This window comes from Cordyceps fumosorosea, assembly GCF_001636725.1.
Source record: "Cordyceps fumosorosea ARSEF 2679 chromosome Unknown scaffold_8, whole genome shotgun sequence".
NCBI lineage: Eukaryota > Fungi > Ascomycota > Sordariomycetes > Hypocreales > Cordycipitaceae > Cordyceps > Cordyceps fumosorosea.
In genome coordinates this window covers 226,258-244,240 of record NW_017387308.1, presented here as the reverse complement: position 1 = coordinate 244,240, position 17,983 = coordinate 226,258, and the positions used below count along the sequence as shown (strand labels likewise).

Here is a 17,983-nt window from a genome sequence, read left to right as displayed (position 1 = left end):
TCGACTATGCGAAAAGCAGCGTTCTTTAATTAATAAATGCCAATATCTCGAATCTCGCAATGGCGGTAATCTAAAAACACATGAAAAGAAGAGCTAATGCAGGCCGTGACGTTACTTCAGAAAATGTCGTGAAAAATGCTTTCCGATTTACGCAGTCGGCGTCCCGACCCAATGTCCCGTCTCCTTGATCCTCTGGACCGCGCGCTCCAGGTCGCCCATGCTCCCAGCGTGCTTGCTCTGGCGTATGCTCAGCGGCAGCATGGGATACACCGTGGCCATGCCGTAGGCGACAGTGCCGAACAGCGCCCTGCTCGCCGCCGACGGCTCCAGCTCGTACTCGCGCGCCAGCCTTTCCGGCAGCACGTTGGCCGTGACGAGCCGCGCGAGCGGCGACAGCGCCGTGAGCCCCAGCGGCAGGTTCACCGGCCACAGCAGGTCCCGCGCCAGGCTGCGCGCCTCGTCCGTAACCTTAAGCGTAGCGATGTTGTGGTCCCAGTACGCCCAGAAATCGTCCAGGGTCTCGGGCCACATCTCGGCGGGCATGCGCAGGCTCGTGCCGTAGACGGCGGACTGCTTGAACAGCCGCTCCTGGGCGGCGCGCGGCAGCGGACCGAACACGAGATCGTGTATGACGACGAAGGCGACGAAAAGCGTGGCGGCGGTCCACTTGTGCAACTCCGGATCGTTGGCGTCGTAGTTTTCCCCGCGGACGGGCGCGTGGTACCGGTGGACCACGGAGAAGATGGCCTCCTGCTGCTCGCGGGTGCCGTAGACAGCGGCGTTCATGAAGCGCAGCGTCGTCTTCAGCCGGTTGGCGACGCGACTCGCAAAGTTCGAGCGCTTGTAGGTGCCGATGGCGAGGCCCGGGTGCGCCCACTGGCACAGGATGGCGAACTGCCCGCCGAGGACGTAGATGTCGTCGAGGAGGAGCTCGCGCAGCAGCGTGGGCTCCTCGATGGTCTCATAGATGTGAGGCTTCTTGTACTTTGTCGTCTCGGCAACCGGGGTGGCTGCTGTGACGGCGGTGGTGCGGGCGCGCAGGGCCGTGTCGACGGCAGTCATGGTGGCGGGTGGGCGGAAGTAAGCGGGACTCTTGGTGATAAGACACGGCCGGCCGGCGCCTCGTGGGTTAGGTAGCGTGCTGTGCAAGTGGGTTGGGAAAAACCTGGGGAAGTGGAAACCCGATGCTCATTTATATACTAGTAATTAGTTGCTCTCCATTCGACCACGCATAATATAGCCACCTTGTATTACGGCGCATGATTCGTTCGGTTATGAGAGGTTTTGCCGAAGACCATCGCCAACGGCTTTCCGGGGGAACGCGTGCCCCGCCTTTGACGGGACTCTTGAAAGTTGGGTGGCGTTTTGACATGTGCTCGAGCGGTCCGGTCAAAAAAGCAGACGTTAACTGTTTCTTCGAGTAAGGCGAGGGGCCTATTCTGTAACACGCCGGGTGCGCGGACTCGACCATTGTTCCGTGACATATAGCCGAAGGGATCTGCTTCGCTTGTCAAGTGGTCCAACCTGCACCAACATTGGATGCGCATCCGCTCAGCGTCCGGGTCCTTGTCCGAATGGGCTTCCATCGCCGGGTTTTCCTGGCAGCACTGCAACGCACATGCCCTCCGCATCGGTTGAAGTCGATTCAACGGCGCCGATGAAGTCCTCCGCCACCGCTTCCATCTCCTTCCCCTCCAACACATTATGACCAGAGCCTTGAGCCACGCTTCAGTACAAAACAAAGACATGTGATGGACTCGGCTGGCTCGGCTGGTTGCTTCTCTCGATCCAGAACTACATAGTAGGTTTTCTATACATGGGGAATATGTTTATGAATGAGTTATGTGCAATGCAGTGAAAAAAGATGAAAAGGCCTCGTTATGTTCGTTATGTTCGTTATGTTCATTATATTCCAATGCCGTCCTCTTAGCCCAGTTCCGCCCGGTTCTCGGGTGTACCAATGGCATTTGACTGCGAAGACTGACCAGACTGGCCAGACTGGCTAGGTTGCTGTCCCGGGCTGGGGGCGCCGGGAGTGCTCGAGCTTGGAGCGACAGAAGCCGCAGGACCAAGCGACGAAGCCAGCCCCGGTGATGGTTGACCCCAGCTCGAAGCCGCCCAACTCACATGGCCCGACTGATGCGGGTCGTACGGACTTTGTGAATGCTGAGGCGACCGTTGGTATTGCTGGTAAGCCGTGCTCGGGTCGTAAGGGGCACCTCCTCCGTCGGGGTGAAATCCGAATGGCGAGCCCTGGCCGAGCGGAGGACTCTGCTGGTGCCGAAGCATGGGCTGGGCGGCGGCAGCTGTGCCAGGACTGTTCCCAGCAGAGCTCTGCTTGCGGCTGCGCACGAAGAAAATGATGGTTGCCGCAATGATAGCAAGGCCGCCGACGCCGCCAACAACGGCACCAACAATAACGCCGATGTTGGGGGAGCTTTTCCCACCACCGCCATGGTCCGCAGTGCCGCTATCTGTGCTGGTTGCTGACGTTGTAGTCGTGGACGATTCGCTCTCTGAGGTTGTTTTCAAGGACGGGTTCGTCGCGTATAATGTTTTTCCTTCCGTGTTCGCCGCACAAGCCCACATACTAAGTGATGTTGAAGATATTAGCAGGGTGTGAAGCACACAACTGGGCGCAGTAACTGTGTTGCTGCATGCGCCTGTTAGCGGCCTGACTGGTTGCGCCATGAATGTAGTGTAAGACTTGCCAACATGCCATTTGAGGCTCAGTCTTTAACTTGGTCGGATGGCAACTTCCTCGCCGGGACTCGTTAAGGTTGTAGCAGCCCGTGTGAATGCTGCTGCAGGTGGTGCCAACATCGCAGCAGGCAGCAAACTTGGAGCCATATACGCACGTAGCATTGTCATTATCGCATGTGAACGCGTCGCCTAGAGTTGTCAGTCTCTTTCTCGCGGATGAACGGCAGGCGCAACACACCATCAGACCAGAATGCACAGGTATTCGAATTTCTCTCATAGACATTGGCGCGACCAGCCAACCCCCGTGGGTCCAGGATAGGAGAGTCTGTAATTCGCGGCGAAATATCTAGGAGACTTCTCGAAGGGACAGCAGCCTGTGTCGACTCGACACTGTTGGGTGAATCTGGCGCGGAGGATGCCGCAATGTGCTGGAGTGCGAAGAGCAAGGGGGTCAATGCAGCCCGACGTGACCACATTGCAGGGACGCTACGATGTGTGTGTCGATCCTTAGACGATGATGTAAGTCGTGACAAGTCGTGCAGTTGTCGGCAAGATTTGCAACTCTGCGCGCCCAAGGCTGCGGGATTTTCGGGTGTTTCGCTCTTCGCTTGCTTTCGACACTCACATAGAGAAGAAATCTAAAGTGAAGGAGACCTGGACAAGGCTGTTGTGTGCAAAGGAGCCTGCAGTAGGGCCGCCCTCCCAGCATCTTCCGAGCCTGCCATGAGCCTGACAAACGAAGACGAACGACGCTTTACCTGTTTGGGCCAAGTGGCAGGTGCACTGTCTTGGGGCTGCCAGCCTGACGCGATTTTGGCCAATCAGCATGAAGGCAAGTCAGCGCCCAACAAAAGGGTTTCCAGTGAGCGAGAAATAGCAGTTCAGTGAGTAGAACTGAAAATGCTGTACGGATAGAATTCGCAAGAAATGGCGTATCAGGTGGTAGGTGAAGGACGGAAATGCTAATACTAGACAGTTTTTGGAATCTTTGGGATTAGGAGCTCTGAAAAAATGCAAAAGCTCTGAAGCGTTGCAATTCTGTTAAGAACATAGCCCCTCGTGACAGCGTCCATCCTGGTGTCAGCTTTGAATTTTCATCCTGTCTTTCCACGAGTTTGCGCACAGCTGAGTCCCCCATCCGCCCAAACTCGATGCTGCTTTTGCCATTCCATGATTTCTCCTGCAACAGCTCGCTCATGCATGCGCATATGGAGGAGAAAACGCGAAAGCTGTCGCCCCCTCTGCGACCGGCAGATGCGATGCGAATGAATGCACCATTGATTAATTTGCCTTGCCCTGCCAGCCCCGGCCAGCAGCAGCCAGCAGACAGGAGGGGACCTTGAGCGGGTCTGCAGCAGTGACTCGCATGATAATCTGTCTCCTTTTTAGCTCTCAGTGGCAGTTTGGACGGTGATCTGGTAGTATTTTCTGCGCGGGCCTGGGTTCAACGCTCCGCCGTCGATGCAAGTAGGGTGCAATATGAGGTCTCTGACGATATTTGGAGAGACAGGACAGCAGCGACGTCGAGTGAAGCCAGTTTTCAAGGATGGTAAGTCAGTATTCGACTTTTGGAAGCAGTACTGTACTCTCGTTCCTCCGACGAGTCTCGGCACAGCATGTCAGCAGCTCTGGGGCAGTGCAGTTCGTTGTGCATGTATGTAGAAAGCCCAGCTGCCAAGTTGCCGAGACGGGCGAGTTTGTCCAAGAAGACGTTCGTTGCTGACGGTCAAGGCAAGGGCAAGACAGGGGCGAGGCAAGGTCGCCTCATTTGGATTCGTCGAATGAACTTTTGCAAGCCATTGGTAATAGTATTGGGGCGATGCATGGCCGTTGATGTTGCATCGAATACATAGACTGCCTGTTTGGTAGTGGATGCGAGACAGTTCGCATGCTGTGGGCGGAGGTCTAGTAGGAGTAGATTGCAGCGCTGAGGAGCGAATGCATTGCCGTGAGCTAATATTGGCGTCCGACCACCCAATGTGTTGATCTTGTCAGGTGGCAGCGCGTCAGCTCGGTCGGCCGGCGTGCAGCGGCGGCGGTGGCGGCGTGGCGGGACGGATCTGAGCTATTGCAATCTAGGTCCCTATCGATGCAGACGGGATGGACCCGCGTTGCAGGGGTCGGCTCAGTCGGCGGTGAATTTGAGCGAATTCTCAGCATTGCAATATATTGCTTTCAGCTGGAAGGAGCTGGAGGATTACATAGGATGTAGCTGGTAGCCAAAGAGATGGCAATTCAAGGCATGGTGAGGAGGGAAAAATGTGGCAAACAGGTTGAGGGGGGAGCTCCTAGCAAGCTGATGCGACCAAGACGTGCAGCCAACGGCAAGAGGTTGCACTGCAACACAAGGCACACCGAAGGGAATTCAAGCTAAACACGCGATATTTCTATGGTAATTGTGGAATTTTCTTGGTAGTTGGAATTTCTCACCTGCAATTTTCTCGCCTTGATAGTACCTAGGTACTTCCAAGCAACAATGCATTGTGATTGCGTGAGGATGTGCTCAGAAAAACCTGAGGTCCCTGAGGTCCATGAGGTCCCTGAGGTCCACTATGGTACCTGACAGGGGTACAGTTCCTCAACCCAGAGACAAACAGCGACTTCTTCAGCCAAACAACATCATCAGCCCTCATGCACTTCATTTAATCCATCAGCTTGGCTTTGCCATAAGCTCAGCCCACCCGTCCATTTCCCCGCCCGATCCGGGATCAGAACTTGGCATCAGCACCCGTTTCAGCCGACGCCCCGTCCGTTCACCTCCATCACCCCTCCGCTATGCTCTGACGACAAGCTCTGAGTCCGTGCTGCCTCATATGAATGGAGGAAGTGGCGCCTGAATATGCAACCAGACATGCAGATGGCTATTGTTGCTCTGCACCGGCGCCCACGCGTCGCGCACAGGCAGCTTCGACTGCAATCTCACTGCTGACTTCATCAATATGCATGCAGACTCCAAACACCACCTTCCATATCCGTGTTGCTGCTCACCTTCTCGCAGCGCTTGCCCATCTACATAAAGACCCAATGCCTCTCGCTTCCTCCTCAGATTCGTCTTCCACACCGATCCAAGCACATTCACCACTCATAGCTCGGTCGCCGTGACGCCTCTTCCTCTCAATTCTTGCTCTGCTCTTCCTTGCACATCTGGCAGAATGACAAAGTCTCTGGCTCTGGCCTTGCTGGGTCTGGCCGGTTTGGCCGCGTCTCAGTCGCCAACTCCCACGCCGACCCCGACGCCTACTCCTTCGCCTACTCCCCCTCCCGCTCCAACCCACAAGAGTGCGCTCGGCGGCTACAACCTGCAGTCTTGCTGGGCAGAAGGCAGTGTCCGAGCCTTGTCAGGCGCATTTACAGCCGACGATGCCATGACGCTCGAGAAGTGCATGGCATTCTGCCATGGTTACAACTACTGGGGCACGGAATACGGCCGCGAATGTGAATCCTCTCTCCTTCCACACCAACCAGCTCGTACCCTGACTAACGTGCTCTAGGCTACTGCGGCAACTCGCTTGGCGCCGGCTCCGCGGCCGTGCCGATCGACCAGTGCAACATGGTCTGCGGCGGTGACCCGTCCGAGTACTGCGGTGCCGGCAACCGACTCGAGCTATACTCGACCACGGTCAGCATCACCACTCCGACGGGCACGCTCGCGCACAAGCCAACCATTGCGCCGTACACCATGGTCGGGTGCTGGGCCGAGGGCGCCACCAACCGCGCCCTCAACAACGGCGGCACCTCGTCCCCGAGCATGACCAACGAGAAGTGCGCCGACTTCTGCAAGGCCTACCGCTACTTCGGCACCGAGTATGGCAGCGAGTGCCACTGCGGCAGCTACCTCGCCGACGACAGCAAGGCCGCGCCGCTCGCCGACTGCAACATGCTCTGCGCCGGCGACCAATTCGAGTACTGCGGCGCCAGCAACCGCCTTGAGCTCTACATGAACCCCAACATCGCCGGCGGTGCCCCGGAGCAGCCCCCGGCCGCGGGCGACTTTTCCCTGGTCGGCTGCCAGACCGAGGGCAACAACACGCGCGCGCTGGCCGGTGCATCCACGGCGGCGGACAACATGACCAACGAGGTTTGCGCGACCTTCTGCAAGGACTACGAGTACTTTGGCACCGAGTACGGTCGGGAGTGCTACTGCGGCAACGCGTTGGCGACGTCGTCGGCTGCTTCGCCCAAGACTGACTGCGGTATGCTGTGCGGAGGCAGCAACGTGCAGTACTGCGGCGGCTCGAACCGTCTGTCGGTATACAAGAAGAAGGCGCCCGTGGCGCCGTCCCCGTCCCCATCCCCGTCCCCATCCCCGTCCCCGTCGCCGGTCCCGCCCCCACCACCTCCGGCTGGAAGAGGCACCCCGCCAGCGAGCTAAGGAGGGATGAAGAGGATTTTGTGCATATAAATGCTACATGTACGTAGGCATAGACCGTCACATTTAAATGATTATTTTCGCTTCCATCTGAGACCTGAGAAAAGGTGAAAATGTTATTGCTAGTCGTTGCTGTTCAAGATCGCTGTGTTCATAGGACGACCCGTTGGGTTGACCCACGCACGTTCCCAACGCGTCGCGAACTTGCGGTTCACATCAACCACGCTTCAACACCAAAGGCCGCAACGACAACGTCGCGCAAACCCGGTAAATAGAAAAAATGACCGACACTATGGAAGACGACAGAGACGTAAGAACAGCCCCTCTACAGAGCTTGCCAGGTTTTACGCGCGGGAACTCGCAACAGCTGGCTAATGTTCGCCGTGGACAACAGCGCCTCAAGTCGGCGCTCTGGTACGCCGTCGGGCAAATCGTCGACGAGGAGTGTCTCCGACGCAACCGCAACGCGACTCCCCAATTCATCGGCGCCCTCACCTTCCTTTTTTTTTTTTTTTTTTCCTCGCTTCGCTCGACGTCTTCCTGTGCCCTTCCTCGTCTGCATCCGAGGCAGTTTGTGTTTTTTCTTTTTTCTTGGATACGGGGAACAGGAAGGAGAAGAGTTACGACTGTTGTGCTAACGGCGGTCACGGTCTTAGAAAACGTCGCGATCGACTTGGAGTCGTTCGCCAACCACGCGGGGCGGAGCACCGTCACCACGGAGGACGTGCTGCTGCTGGCGCGCAAGAACCCGGACCTGCAGCGGCTGATGCAGGGGTACGTGGACGAGCGCAAGGCGGCGCGCGGGCAGCATCGCCCGGCCGCCGCGTCCAGGGGCCGAGGACGGGGAGGGCGACGAGGGCCAAGGGGCGGTGCGACGAGGTTATCGGGGCGGTGAGCGCGGCGCAGCAGTTGGGCTGTGTTCCTTGTCCTCTTTTCTTTTTACGATGATGAATACGATGATACCATTTTTGAAACATTTGATACATTTGATACGGTTTTTTGGTGAGATGAACATATGAACATGTGCAAACGGAATGCTTGTCTCGGATGCATGCCGCGGGATCGCGGGTAGCTATCAAGCGCCGCCGTGATAAGGAGTCTGAGTCAGAGCGTCCGAGACGCAAACAATCAAAGGGCTGCGAGTCGTTATCTACATATCTCGTGTTTCTATTTCTGGTGCAACCAACAAGATACCGCTTACTTCCCCTTTGTCGTCCTGGGATACGAATTTAGTTCAGCCGTCTTGCATCGCAAGCGGTGACGGCGGCTCTGAGTCACCTTCTCTCGAGGCACGCATGCTATCTGCTTCCGGCGCATGCGTTATCAGCGTCATACACAAGTCTTTATCTCGAACCCGGTCCAACTTGATCGCGTTTATTAAAAACAACAAAAAACAAAAGATACCCGGATGCAACACGATTTAGCATTTCCAAGCACGAGCATCGCCACCCGCACTCTCGGCTTGAACCGATAACACCCCTCCCCCCTCCCTCCCCTTCCGGCGATCTTGCTATCTCGTTCCCTCCTCCCCGGCGTTACCTAGATACCAACAGGGACACGTACGCAAAAAAGTGGTGTTCAAGGTTAAATATTACGCTGTCTGCCGATATTGAAAGAGGCTTGCGCCGTCATCAACGACGGACACAAAAGCCACCCATCCTAGATTCCCTTTTCATCAAGAGAATATTTGGATCGGCAGCTTACAACACATTTCTACGCGGTCTTCACCTTTATTAACTAAATAGAAGAAGAAATTCCAAAAGGAAAAAAAAATCTTGCGAGGCCATGTTTCAGACCCCGCGAAAGTCTCTCGTTGTGGTCTATTCCTCCATCAGACCATGTCCTCTCTCTCTATGGGGGTATCTCTATATCGTAACTCGTAAAACAAATGGGTATCTTTTGTGTATCCTCCGGTCCTCCGTGTCGTAAATGCCAGAAAGAAGTGCTTCTGAGGGTCCAGCCCTGCAGATGAAGATGCTGAGTGAGTATGGAAACATTGGTCCCAGAAATGCTCGTAGTAGTTAAACCGCGACATTTAAATCCAAGACTCTGAAACGGTCTTTGTCCGCATTAATACCTAAGATGAAAGCAAAAACAAAAGCAATGTAAAACGCCTGCCAGTGATTTTTTGTGTCTCGCAGACACACAAAAAAGATGCGGAGAAACAAGAAAACAGGAAATCTTTCTCTAAAAGTTCTTTCCAAACCGGGGGAAGTTTTGGTGCTGTTGGGAGCACAAAGTGAGACGGTTGTCGTCGGGTGTTGCGCGATGCCTTGCGGCTCCGAATAAATGTCGTCCGAGATAATCTCTTGTCATTAGTTGAAATATTCAAAAAGAGGTCGCAGTTGCTGAGAGATTTGTCGTCGAAATGTCGTGAAGATGGCCGAGCCCTTGAACGATAATGTATATCATGGATGCTGAGCATGTGTCCCTTAGACCTTGATAGCGGAGTGAGGGCCGTACTCCTGAACGTAGCGGTCGAGGAGCTGCAGAGAGACACCGGAGCCGCCGCAGACGATCAGGACAACGTTCTTCTCAGCCCACTCGGCGTCAGAGAGGCCCTTTCCGATGGAAGCACGGAGGTCGCCGCGGTAAGCAGCAGCCAGAGCGGCACCACAGGAGACCTCGACGAGGAGGCGGGCGTCGTCGGCAAAGCGGACGCAGGCCATGGCGGCGTCGGCATCGGAGACGACCATGCTGTGGGTGTTGGGGTAGTGTGCCCACTTCCACGTCTGGGCTGAGACGCGGGAACAGCCGAGGGATACGGCGATGGAGGTGATCTCGGGGAGGGTGAGGTGCTCGTTGGCGTTGAGGGAGGCGTTGAGGGAGTCGGCGCCAGCGGTCTCGACGCCGACGACATGGGGCTTGCTGCCGGACCAGGGGAAGGTCTCGATGCCCTGCATGAGGCCGTTGAAGAGGCCGCCACCGCCTACGGAGCAAACGATGGCGTCCATGGGCACGTCCATCTGGTCGCGTAGCTCGGGGATGAGGCTGGCGGCGCCGTCCCAGATATCGGGGTGATCAAAGGGCGGGACGAAAACGCCATCCGGATCGTTGGCGACGAGCTCTTGCTTGACGTACTGCTCGGCAGCGAAGAGGTTCTTGCCCACCTGCTCGACACGGGCGCCGAGGGCGATGAGCTTGTTCTTCATAAAGTCAGATGTGGTGAGGGGGACAACGACAGTGCAGGGCCGGTCAAGGGCGAGGGCCGAGGTAGCGCAGGCGAGGCCAGCGTTGCCACCAGAGGCGCAGTAAAAGTGCACATTGCCGGGGTGGTGGGCGACGGCGCGGGTCATGAGGTTGCCAATGCCGCGGGACTTGAAGGAGCCCGAAGGCTGGAGGTTGTCGAGCTTGAGGTAGATGTTGCTGAGGCTTGTTAGCGGGTTTGTAAGTCGACGGCGGGACAAGAGCTTACCAGCCAACGGCACGAGAAACAGCAGTGCTGTAGACGCAGGGCGTCTTGACCCAAGGAAGGGTAGTAGTCTCACCACCGAGAGATCCCATGATGATTTTGATGTGTGTATGTATGTGTGTTTGAGGGAGAGGGAGAGGGAGGTGTATACGGGCGTTGAGGAGAGCACGTATTAGTGTTGAAACTCGGTTGACGAGTGTGAGAAGACCAGAGGACCAGTATAGCCTTTTCCAAGGGGAGGTTGAAGATTGAGAGAGGTTAACAGAGGGAATGTAGGAGGAGAGGAAGGAGAGAGGAAACCGGGGAAATGGAGAATAAGTAGGTCTAGAATGTTGGGGAGGCGGCCGTTTGCTGGTGGTCAGAGAGAGCGAGAGAGGCGGATGGCGGATTGAGGAAGGGAAAAAAAGGCAGGGGCGGGCGGCGGTGCGAGAGGTGTGCGGTTACGAAGGAAGGAAAATAGTGTACAGTTTGTATAGTGCTACTACGCAAAAGGTACTTGACGGCATACGGCGAAGAGATCCGTGGGAAGCCGACCCGGGCAAAGGGGGGGTGTGATTAACGGGCCGCGGTACCTGCCTTCGTCCTGGGATTGTCATGGTGTGGCCATTAAAGTGGCCATCAGGTGGAGAATGAAACAAGACGACGGGAGAATAGAGTTGGGTTGTTATTATTACCATTATCAGTATCTTTTTGTCCTGTTGGCTGGATCGCTGCAGCAGGTTGTAGTTGGCTGTGTTGTGGGCCTTTCATTGGACGAGAGGGTGTGTCACTACGCATGCTATCTCTGCAAATCTGAAGCACATCTCGCAGCTGACTACAGCTGATTACGACGAAAGTACGGAAAGAAGGCTCCCTGCAATTCAGTCATTATCATATCACTGTCTGTGCCCACAGCCAGTGCAAGACTCGGAGTCAAACCTTTGTGGCTCCGTTTATTACACCGTACCAATACACTCAAGGTTGGCTAACTGGCAACGCGCTAGAATTTCGCGATGTAAGTTTTTTCGCCTCCCTCGCCTCGCATACCACTGAAATGATTTCTACAGCCTTATTCGCCGCTAGAAGATAAAAATTGCACACCTCCCTCCGCGTGATTCCCTTTGGTTGGCCTCGTTTGAGCTGGGCTGGCGGTCCGGTACCAAAAATTGGGTTGGTGTTTTAGAGCGCGGACCGAAGCTAGGCCTTTCTTGGTAATACATGTCAGACAGGCAAATCGGTGATGCTTTGACGAAAACGCAAGACAACGATTGATGCAGCATCAGTCACAGGGGAATTTCCCAGATCATTGCCGCGTTATCGGAGCACGGCGACCGTGGATTCTCCTCCCGAAACTATATCTTCAAGGGCATTGGATTCGAAAACGGCACTTCTATGCCTCCATATGCGACACGGGCGGACTCCCTTGGGCCTGGAAACTCGCACCGATCAGGTGACCGGCCAACAATGCTCTTTTCTTCCTGTCCGACAGCCAACCCGTTTCCGAGTATACCAGAGATAGGACGTGGTAATCGTACCTGTGCTTCTTCCCCAGAGGCGGTAAGGCGATGCACAAGCCCTTGTCCCATTCCTCCCGCGACGCCGACAAACGGACCCGTGTGAGTCCCGCGTGATCTTGTGATGCCGGGGAACGGAGAGTCTAGGAACACAGGCGTCTCACAAGCCAGACCTATTTCCCGATTGTTGAGAATAATAACTCGCGGGCGTATTACTCCAACTTCTCCTCACACATGTCAGCTCATGGCAGCCGTCTCTCAGCAGCACAAGCATCCATCACATCAAAACCAAGCACATCTTGTGTTTGGCCTGTGACATGGTCGCCCGTACACCCGTCTGTCTACTCCGCGCTCACGACTCCCCCACCTGCCCCGGAAACTGCAGCGGATTAGTCCAAATAAAGAACCCAAGCAAACCAGATCTCAGCTATTGACCCGTCCAAAACATTATTCCAAAAAAAAAATTGCTCTCCCTGGTTCCGCTTGGCGGTGGAGAAGACGCCCGTTGGCCCCGTCGATTTTGGTTACGTATTACGTTGTTATAGGGTAACAGCATTGACAAGTCTGATCCACCCCCTGCAAGACTTGTGTTTTGCTCGCGTCTAATAGCTACTTGGCTTTTTTTCTTGTCTTTTGACAAGCCGTCCTTATTAATACGCACACACACACACCTCTTGTACCGGGGGTGCGGGCGGACCAGTGCCTGTGTGCGTGTCACTGGGCTACGCTCCTAATTGCTGCTGGTTGGCTGCAAGAGAAGGAAACAGTGTCGACATGGCGAATGCGACTTGCATCATAGGCAGCCGGGCCATTGCGCCTCATCGGCGGGCTGCGACGCCATACAATTCCTGCCCGTCATCAGCTCCGTCTTAGGAGGAATCATTGCTCTTCACAGTTCATTGTGACTGCATACGTACGAAGTAGTGCCATCATCATCAGCTGCCGCCTCTGGCTGGCAGTCTCTGACCGGTGGCATGTTTGGCTCAGTCAGCTTCGTACAGCCACACCCAATCCCCGGTCTGTCCTCGTGAACCAAAACTACGGTCTCGGCCGCCATTGCTTGTTCCTTCTGCGAGTCGAGCGTAAATCGGAGCCCCAGGCTATGCATCGTCACTCTCATTGTTCCCCCAACAAGTCTCACTTCTCGCCGTGGGGGAAATTGCGCTGCATCGTGCAGTTGGCGGTGGACACAACCAAGATTCCATTTGCTAACAACCAGCCCATCTCGCACGCGCTCCATCCAGGTCTCCCCTCCATTACCATGACGAATTGCACAAGCACCCCGCCAATCCAATAAATCCCAAGACTAATAAGTCGTGTAAGTTACCAATTGGCATTGCGTTGGGCGGATGTCGGCGGGGACTCGCAAGCAAAGCAAGACAGCGACCGGCCCCATCCGGAGCTGGAGAACCACGACCGATGTGGATTCCACCTTTCTGGGAAATCCAGTGCTAAAAAAAAAGTGTGCTAAGAAGGATGTGTAAAAAGAAGGGGTCATTGGCGAACAAGAGGTTGGAAGGTTAAAAGAGAATATGCCGACTTTTGTCCGAGCCCAGACGGCCGGGGCGTGTCTGCGCCATGACACGGACAAAGGCACCCGCCCGCCCGTTTTTCTTCCCACATGCCGGCGACCACAACCTCTCCGCTCCTTTACGTCGGCAGTTGCGTAATAATTCTTGTGCCATTATGACCTACCATCAAGGTTTCCTGTTTTGATATTGCAGATCGAAGCCGTTGTGAAGATACGCCACGAGCAAGATCCGGAACGATGGGTTACCAAGGACCAATCACATGCAGCCCACTCACGGCTGAGGGCGAAGGATGCTCGACCATATCAGTAAAGGCAAGATGCCGATCCCGCGTCCAGTTGAAGTGGACGGGATGTATGTCAATTGATGTATGTATGTAGTCATGTTTCGTGCCCGTTTTGTTGAAGTACAGGGTGTCATATAGAAAGAAGGAAGAAAAAAGACGTAAGAAAGCAAGCAGAATCGCACCGCACGCATCATGCTACATGTTGAAAAACGCCAAAACCCAAAATCTGGAGAGCGTGTGTGAGCGGGCAGCGTTGAGGTCTGCCGCTCCGCTGCTCAAGATGCCAAAATGCTCACCCAGAAAAAGCACCGCCCGTTGAATGATGTATGCCGTCTATTGCATGCCCGTCCATGCTCCGAAACCCCGTGTTAAAATGAGTCGGATACTCCTCTGAAATGCTGAATGCTAAAGTTAGGTGTTTCTAATGTTAAAGTCTAGAAACGTCGTAGTCATGATGCGTCATCCAAGTCGAATGTGTATGTGTTGAAGAAGACAGAAAGAGAAGAAGAGACAAAAACAAGGACGAGAATTAGTGAGTCTTGGGTTTAGACTCATCTCCGTATCCGCCGATGCTCATGCCGCCAAAGCCGTACGTCTTGCCCTCCGGGCCGCGGTTGATCCCGCTGCGTGGTCCGCGCGCCTTCAGATCGTCGCGGAGCCACGTCAGGACAAGCTCTCCGAGCCGCGAGTTCCCCGAGGCTGCGACGGTGCCGTCAATCTGCGCGAGCATCTTGTCCGCATCCCCCCACTCCTTGACAGTGCCGAGGTGCATGTGCACGAGGTGCGTGGGCCAGCCGGCGAGGTTGTCGAGGATGTGGGTGGCGTAGAGCACGGTGCACGGGCGCATCTCCGTCTCGCGCTTGAGCCAGGCGAGGAAGGCGGCGCGGCTGAGGACGTCGAGGTCGACGGTGATCTCGTCGAGGAAGAGGACGGTCCAGGGGCGCAGCAGGCCCATGGCGAGCTGGACGCGGCGGCGCTCGCCGTCGGACACGGCGTGCATGCGCCAGCGGCGGTCGACGTCGAGCATTTCGACGAGCTCGTCGCGGCGCTCCGGGTAGGCGTCGCCGCCGACGCTGCGCAGGAGCTCGTCGACGCCCATGTCGGTGCGCACGATCGGGTTCAGCACCCACTCCAGGCCCAGGTAGGTGACGCCCTCGAGGCCCTCGTGGAAGGGGTCGACGCCGCCGACGGAGATGGTGCCGGCGGGGCAGAGGCGCTTGCCGGCGAGGAGACGCAGGAGGGTTGTCTTGCCGGCGCCGTTGGCGCCGATGAGCAGCGTGCGCGACTGGGGCGGCAGGTCGAGGGTGATGTTGCTGACGCCGGTCGAGTAGTCGGGGAAGGTGTAGGAGAGGTCGGTGACCTTGATGGACGGCGCGTTCGGCATGGCGGTGGCGATGGCGGTGGCGGTGGAGGATAAGAGTACGGAGAGGGAGGGGGGGGGGGGAGGTTGATAAAGACGGCTGCGTCGATGTGGAAGAAATTTCGCCAGCCGGACCATCGTAAGCCTTGTCGATGGTGGGGTCCCTGGAAAACGCGGGGCACTCGGAATGGCTGCACACGATGGTGAGGCAGGGAGTCACGGATGGATGCGTGAAGAAGGATAAAGAGTAGGAGAAGAAAGAGAAATAGGAATATTATTACCAAGTAAATATTCAACTAAAATTCCGTAGATTTCTTTCGACAGCACCTTCAACTGGACACGACACCCACACACACTGACATACACACACGCGCATGGCTGGTTCAAGTGCTCTTTTGTAACCACAGGGATGAGCTGGCCGACGTGTACCTCAACGTCCAGCCGCAGCCGCTGTTGGATCTTGCGGGTTGATTGCGTCTTTGCACGGTTCGCATGGACCGTTTTCGTGTAGTTATGGTTCTGACAGCAGACCGGATGGTACGAACGATGACGATGGCCTGGGGGGTGAGTTGAGTAATGTTTAGTAGTCCCGGGTCTTGTTCAGCGTCCTATCCTTATTATCTTCGTCTATTCCACATCTTCTACGGGATAGCTGCACATGTGCCACGCGATAAGAGTCAGCTGTTTTTAAATAGTAGAGGTAGCTATACGATACCAGGGACTCTGTATCCAGCGCCAGCAACCCGCCACCCCCACAGCACCACTTAACGCGCCAAAGTCGTCGCGTAAAACGCGGGTACCGGAGCTTCTTTTCTCTAATACAGTCGCTGCCATTCGTTCTGTAACCACCACTTCATATAACGTCAATTGTCTAACTCGCTCTCTTTTTCTATCATCTCCTATTACTCTACCAACCCCATCTCTTCTCCATATACACCACAGATACGCAAACACCCGCGTCATGGTGACCCTCGAGGAGGTGTCTGGGAGCTTGCTCCAAAAACCATCGTGAGCTGTTCCCATTCCCTGCGCCGCTGCTTGCACGACCAAACTTGTTCAACGACCCATCCCTAACAAGGCGACTTCTCCAGAGACACGCCCCTCTCGGTTCCGCCCCGCGACGATTCGTCATACAAGCCCCTCGCCACGTTTGCCCTCGACAGGCAGCGCTCCTATCAGCAGCAGTATGGCGACATGTACTTCCTGCGCCTCACCAAGATCAAGCCCGCCGTCGAGCAGGTCGCGGCGGCCGCTTGGAATGGCACCACCATCGGCGGCGAGGAGGCCCGCAAGGTCGACCGCGTACTCGACGTCCGCCAGGGCGAGCTGTGCTGGGTCGCCGGTACCGTCTACATGGACATGGCCCTTAAGCCCAACATTCTCGAAGACGTGTCAAAAGATGTGAGTTGGATGCTTTTCGATCGTATATACTTTGATAACAAGCAATTATGTGTCCTGGAATGCTAACACAGCATCTCAGCGCTGGCTGTCTGCGCCGATCTCGACACAAAAATACTACTCCGACGACGGCACCGACCAGGTCACCCTCGAGGACGATTCGGGCCGCATCCGCCTCGTCGGCGACATCCTCAAGACGGTCCCGCTTGTGACAGGCTGCATCATTGCCGTCATGGGTACAGAAAACACGAGCGGCGAGTTCGAGGTGCTGGACCTCAAGGTTCCCGATCTACCGCCCCAGCCCGAGCGCTGGGCGCTCTCCGGCCGCAGCGCCAAGAGCAACGGCGAGCACAAGGAGGAGGACACGGAAATGACAGACGGCGGCGACTCGCCCGGCAACAGCCACAAGCAAATAGCCATCGTCTCGGGCCTGTCGTTTTCCGGCGTCGAGGCCTCGGCCGGCGTCGAGGTCGGCCTACTGCTCGAGTACCTCCTCGGTGAGAGCCTCAGCGCCGGCATGCAGGCGCAAGCCTCGCGCATCAGCCGCCTCATCATCGCCGGCGACTCCATAAGCACCGCGGCGGCGGCCGCGGCCGAGGAGGACAGCAAGAAGGCGGCGGCTTCGGGCAAAAAGTACGGCTACGACGCGAGCGCGTACAACGCGCTGCCGTCGCAGCTCTTTGACCAGTTCGTCAGCGAGCTGCTGCCCTCGCTGCCCGTCACGCTGCTGCCCGGCGCGCGCGACCCGGCCAATGCGAGCTACCCGCAGCAGCCGCTGCACACGGCGCTGTTCCCGTCGGCGCGCGCCTTCAGCGCTGACCCCTCGGCCGCGGACGGCTCCGATGCCGCGACGGGGTGGTTCGACAGCGTCACGAACCCCTGGGAGGGCGAGATCGAGGGCTGGCGCGTGCTGGGAACGGGAGGCCAAAACGTGGACGACGTCTTCAAGTACGTCGACAGCGATGACAGGCTGGGCATGATGGAGGCCATGTGCCGGTGGCGGTGCTGCGCGCCGACCGCGCCGGACACACTGTGTAAGTTCTTTTTCCCTTTTTCTGTCCCCAATTTCTCCCGGTTAAGCTTTTATGTATTTGAGTTGGTCTAACATGACATCTTTCTGGCAGGGAGCTACCCGTTCCAGGACGACGACCCGTTTGTGCTCAAGGCCTGCCCGCACCTGTACTTTGTCGGCAACCAGCCCGAGTTTGGCACGCGCCTGATCCACGGGCCGGACGGGCAAAGCGTGCGCCTGGTAGCGGTGCCATCGTTTTCTGCGTCCAAGGAGGTTGTACTGGTGGACATGGAGACGCTGGAGGTGACAAAGGTCAAAATCGAGATGTCGTAGGGAGACCGAACTGGTTCTTTGAAGCGTGGGCAATGAATTTCGAAGCGGGTTATTAGGAAGCCCGGGTAAAGATTCAAATGGGGTCATG

At 56.3% G+C, this 17,983-nt stretch overlaps 6 protein-coding genes across 6 annotated transcripts; 2 read left to right on the top strand and 4 right to left on the bottom strand.

Moving 5' to 3' along the window:
* Positions 1–147: 147 nt before the first annotated feature.
* Positions 148–1,062, bottom strand: ISF_03930 (hypothetical protein; the record flags this gene model as incomplete). Its single annotated transcript, XM_018847536.1, has 1 exon — positions 148–1,062. One exon carries the CDS (start codon positions 1,060–1,062, stop codon positions 148–150), a length of 915 nt encoding a protein of 304 aa, XP_018705116.1.
* An 864-nt stretch (positions 1,063–1,926) lies between these two features.
* ISF_03929 (hypothetical protein) lies at positions 1,927–2,589 on the bottom strand (the record flags this gene model as incomplete). The annotated part of the gene is made up of 1 exon (XM_018847535.1): positions 1,927–2,589. The coding sequence occupies one exon, from the start codon at positions 2,587–2,589 to the stop codon at positions 1,927–1,929; it is 663 nt and encodes a 220-aa protein (XP_018705115.1).
* A 3,266-nt stretch (positions 2,590–5,855) lies between these two features.
* Positions 5,856–7,967, top strand: ISF_03928 (Carbohydrate-binding WSC; the record flags this gene model as incomplete). Its single annotated transcript, XM_018847534.1, has 3 exons — positions 5,856–6,138; positions 6,195–6,944; positions 7,729–7,967. 3 exons carry the CDS (start codon positions 5,856–5,858, stop codon positions 7,965–7,967), a joined length of 1,272 nt encoding a protein of 423 aa, XP_018705114.1.
* Positions 7,968–9,504: 1,537 nt separating this feature from the next.
* Positions 9,505–10,576, bottom strand: ISF_03927 (serine family amino acid catabolism-related protein; the record flags this gene model as incomplete). Its single annotated transcript, XM_018847533.1, has 2 exons — positions 9,505–10,438; positions 10,488–10,576. 2 exons carry the CDS (start codon positions 10,574–10,576, stop codon positions 9,505–9,507), a joined length of 1,023 nt encoding a protein of 340 aa, XP_018705113.1.
* A 3,745-nt stretch (positions 10,577–14,321) lies between these two features.
* Positions 14,322–15,176, bottom strand: ISF_03926 (ATPase, AAA+ type, core; the record flags this gene model as incomplete). The annotated part of the gene is made up of 1 exon (XM_018847532.1): positions 14,322–15,176. The coding sequence occupies one exon, from the start codon at positions 15,174–15,176 to the stop codon at positions 14,322–14,324; it is 855 nt and encodes a 284-aa protein (XP_018705112.1).
* Positions 15,177–16,346: 1,170 nt separating this feature from the next.
* Positions 16,347–17,895, top strand: ISF_03925 (DNA polymerase delta subunit 2; the record flags this gene model as incomplete). Its single annotated transcript, XM_018847531.1, has 3 exons — positions 16,347–16,553; positions 16,633–17,584; positions 17,675–17,895. The coding sequence occupies 3 exons, from the start codon at positions 16,347–16,349 to the stop codon at positions 17,893–17,895; spliced, it is 1,380 nt and encodes a 459-aa protein (XP_018705111.1).
* Positions 17,896–17,983: the final 88 nt, after the last annotated feature.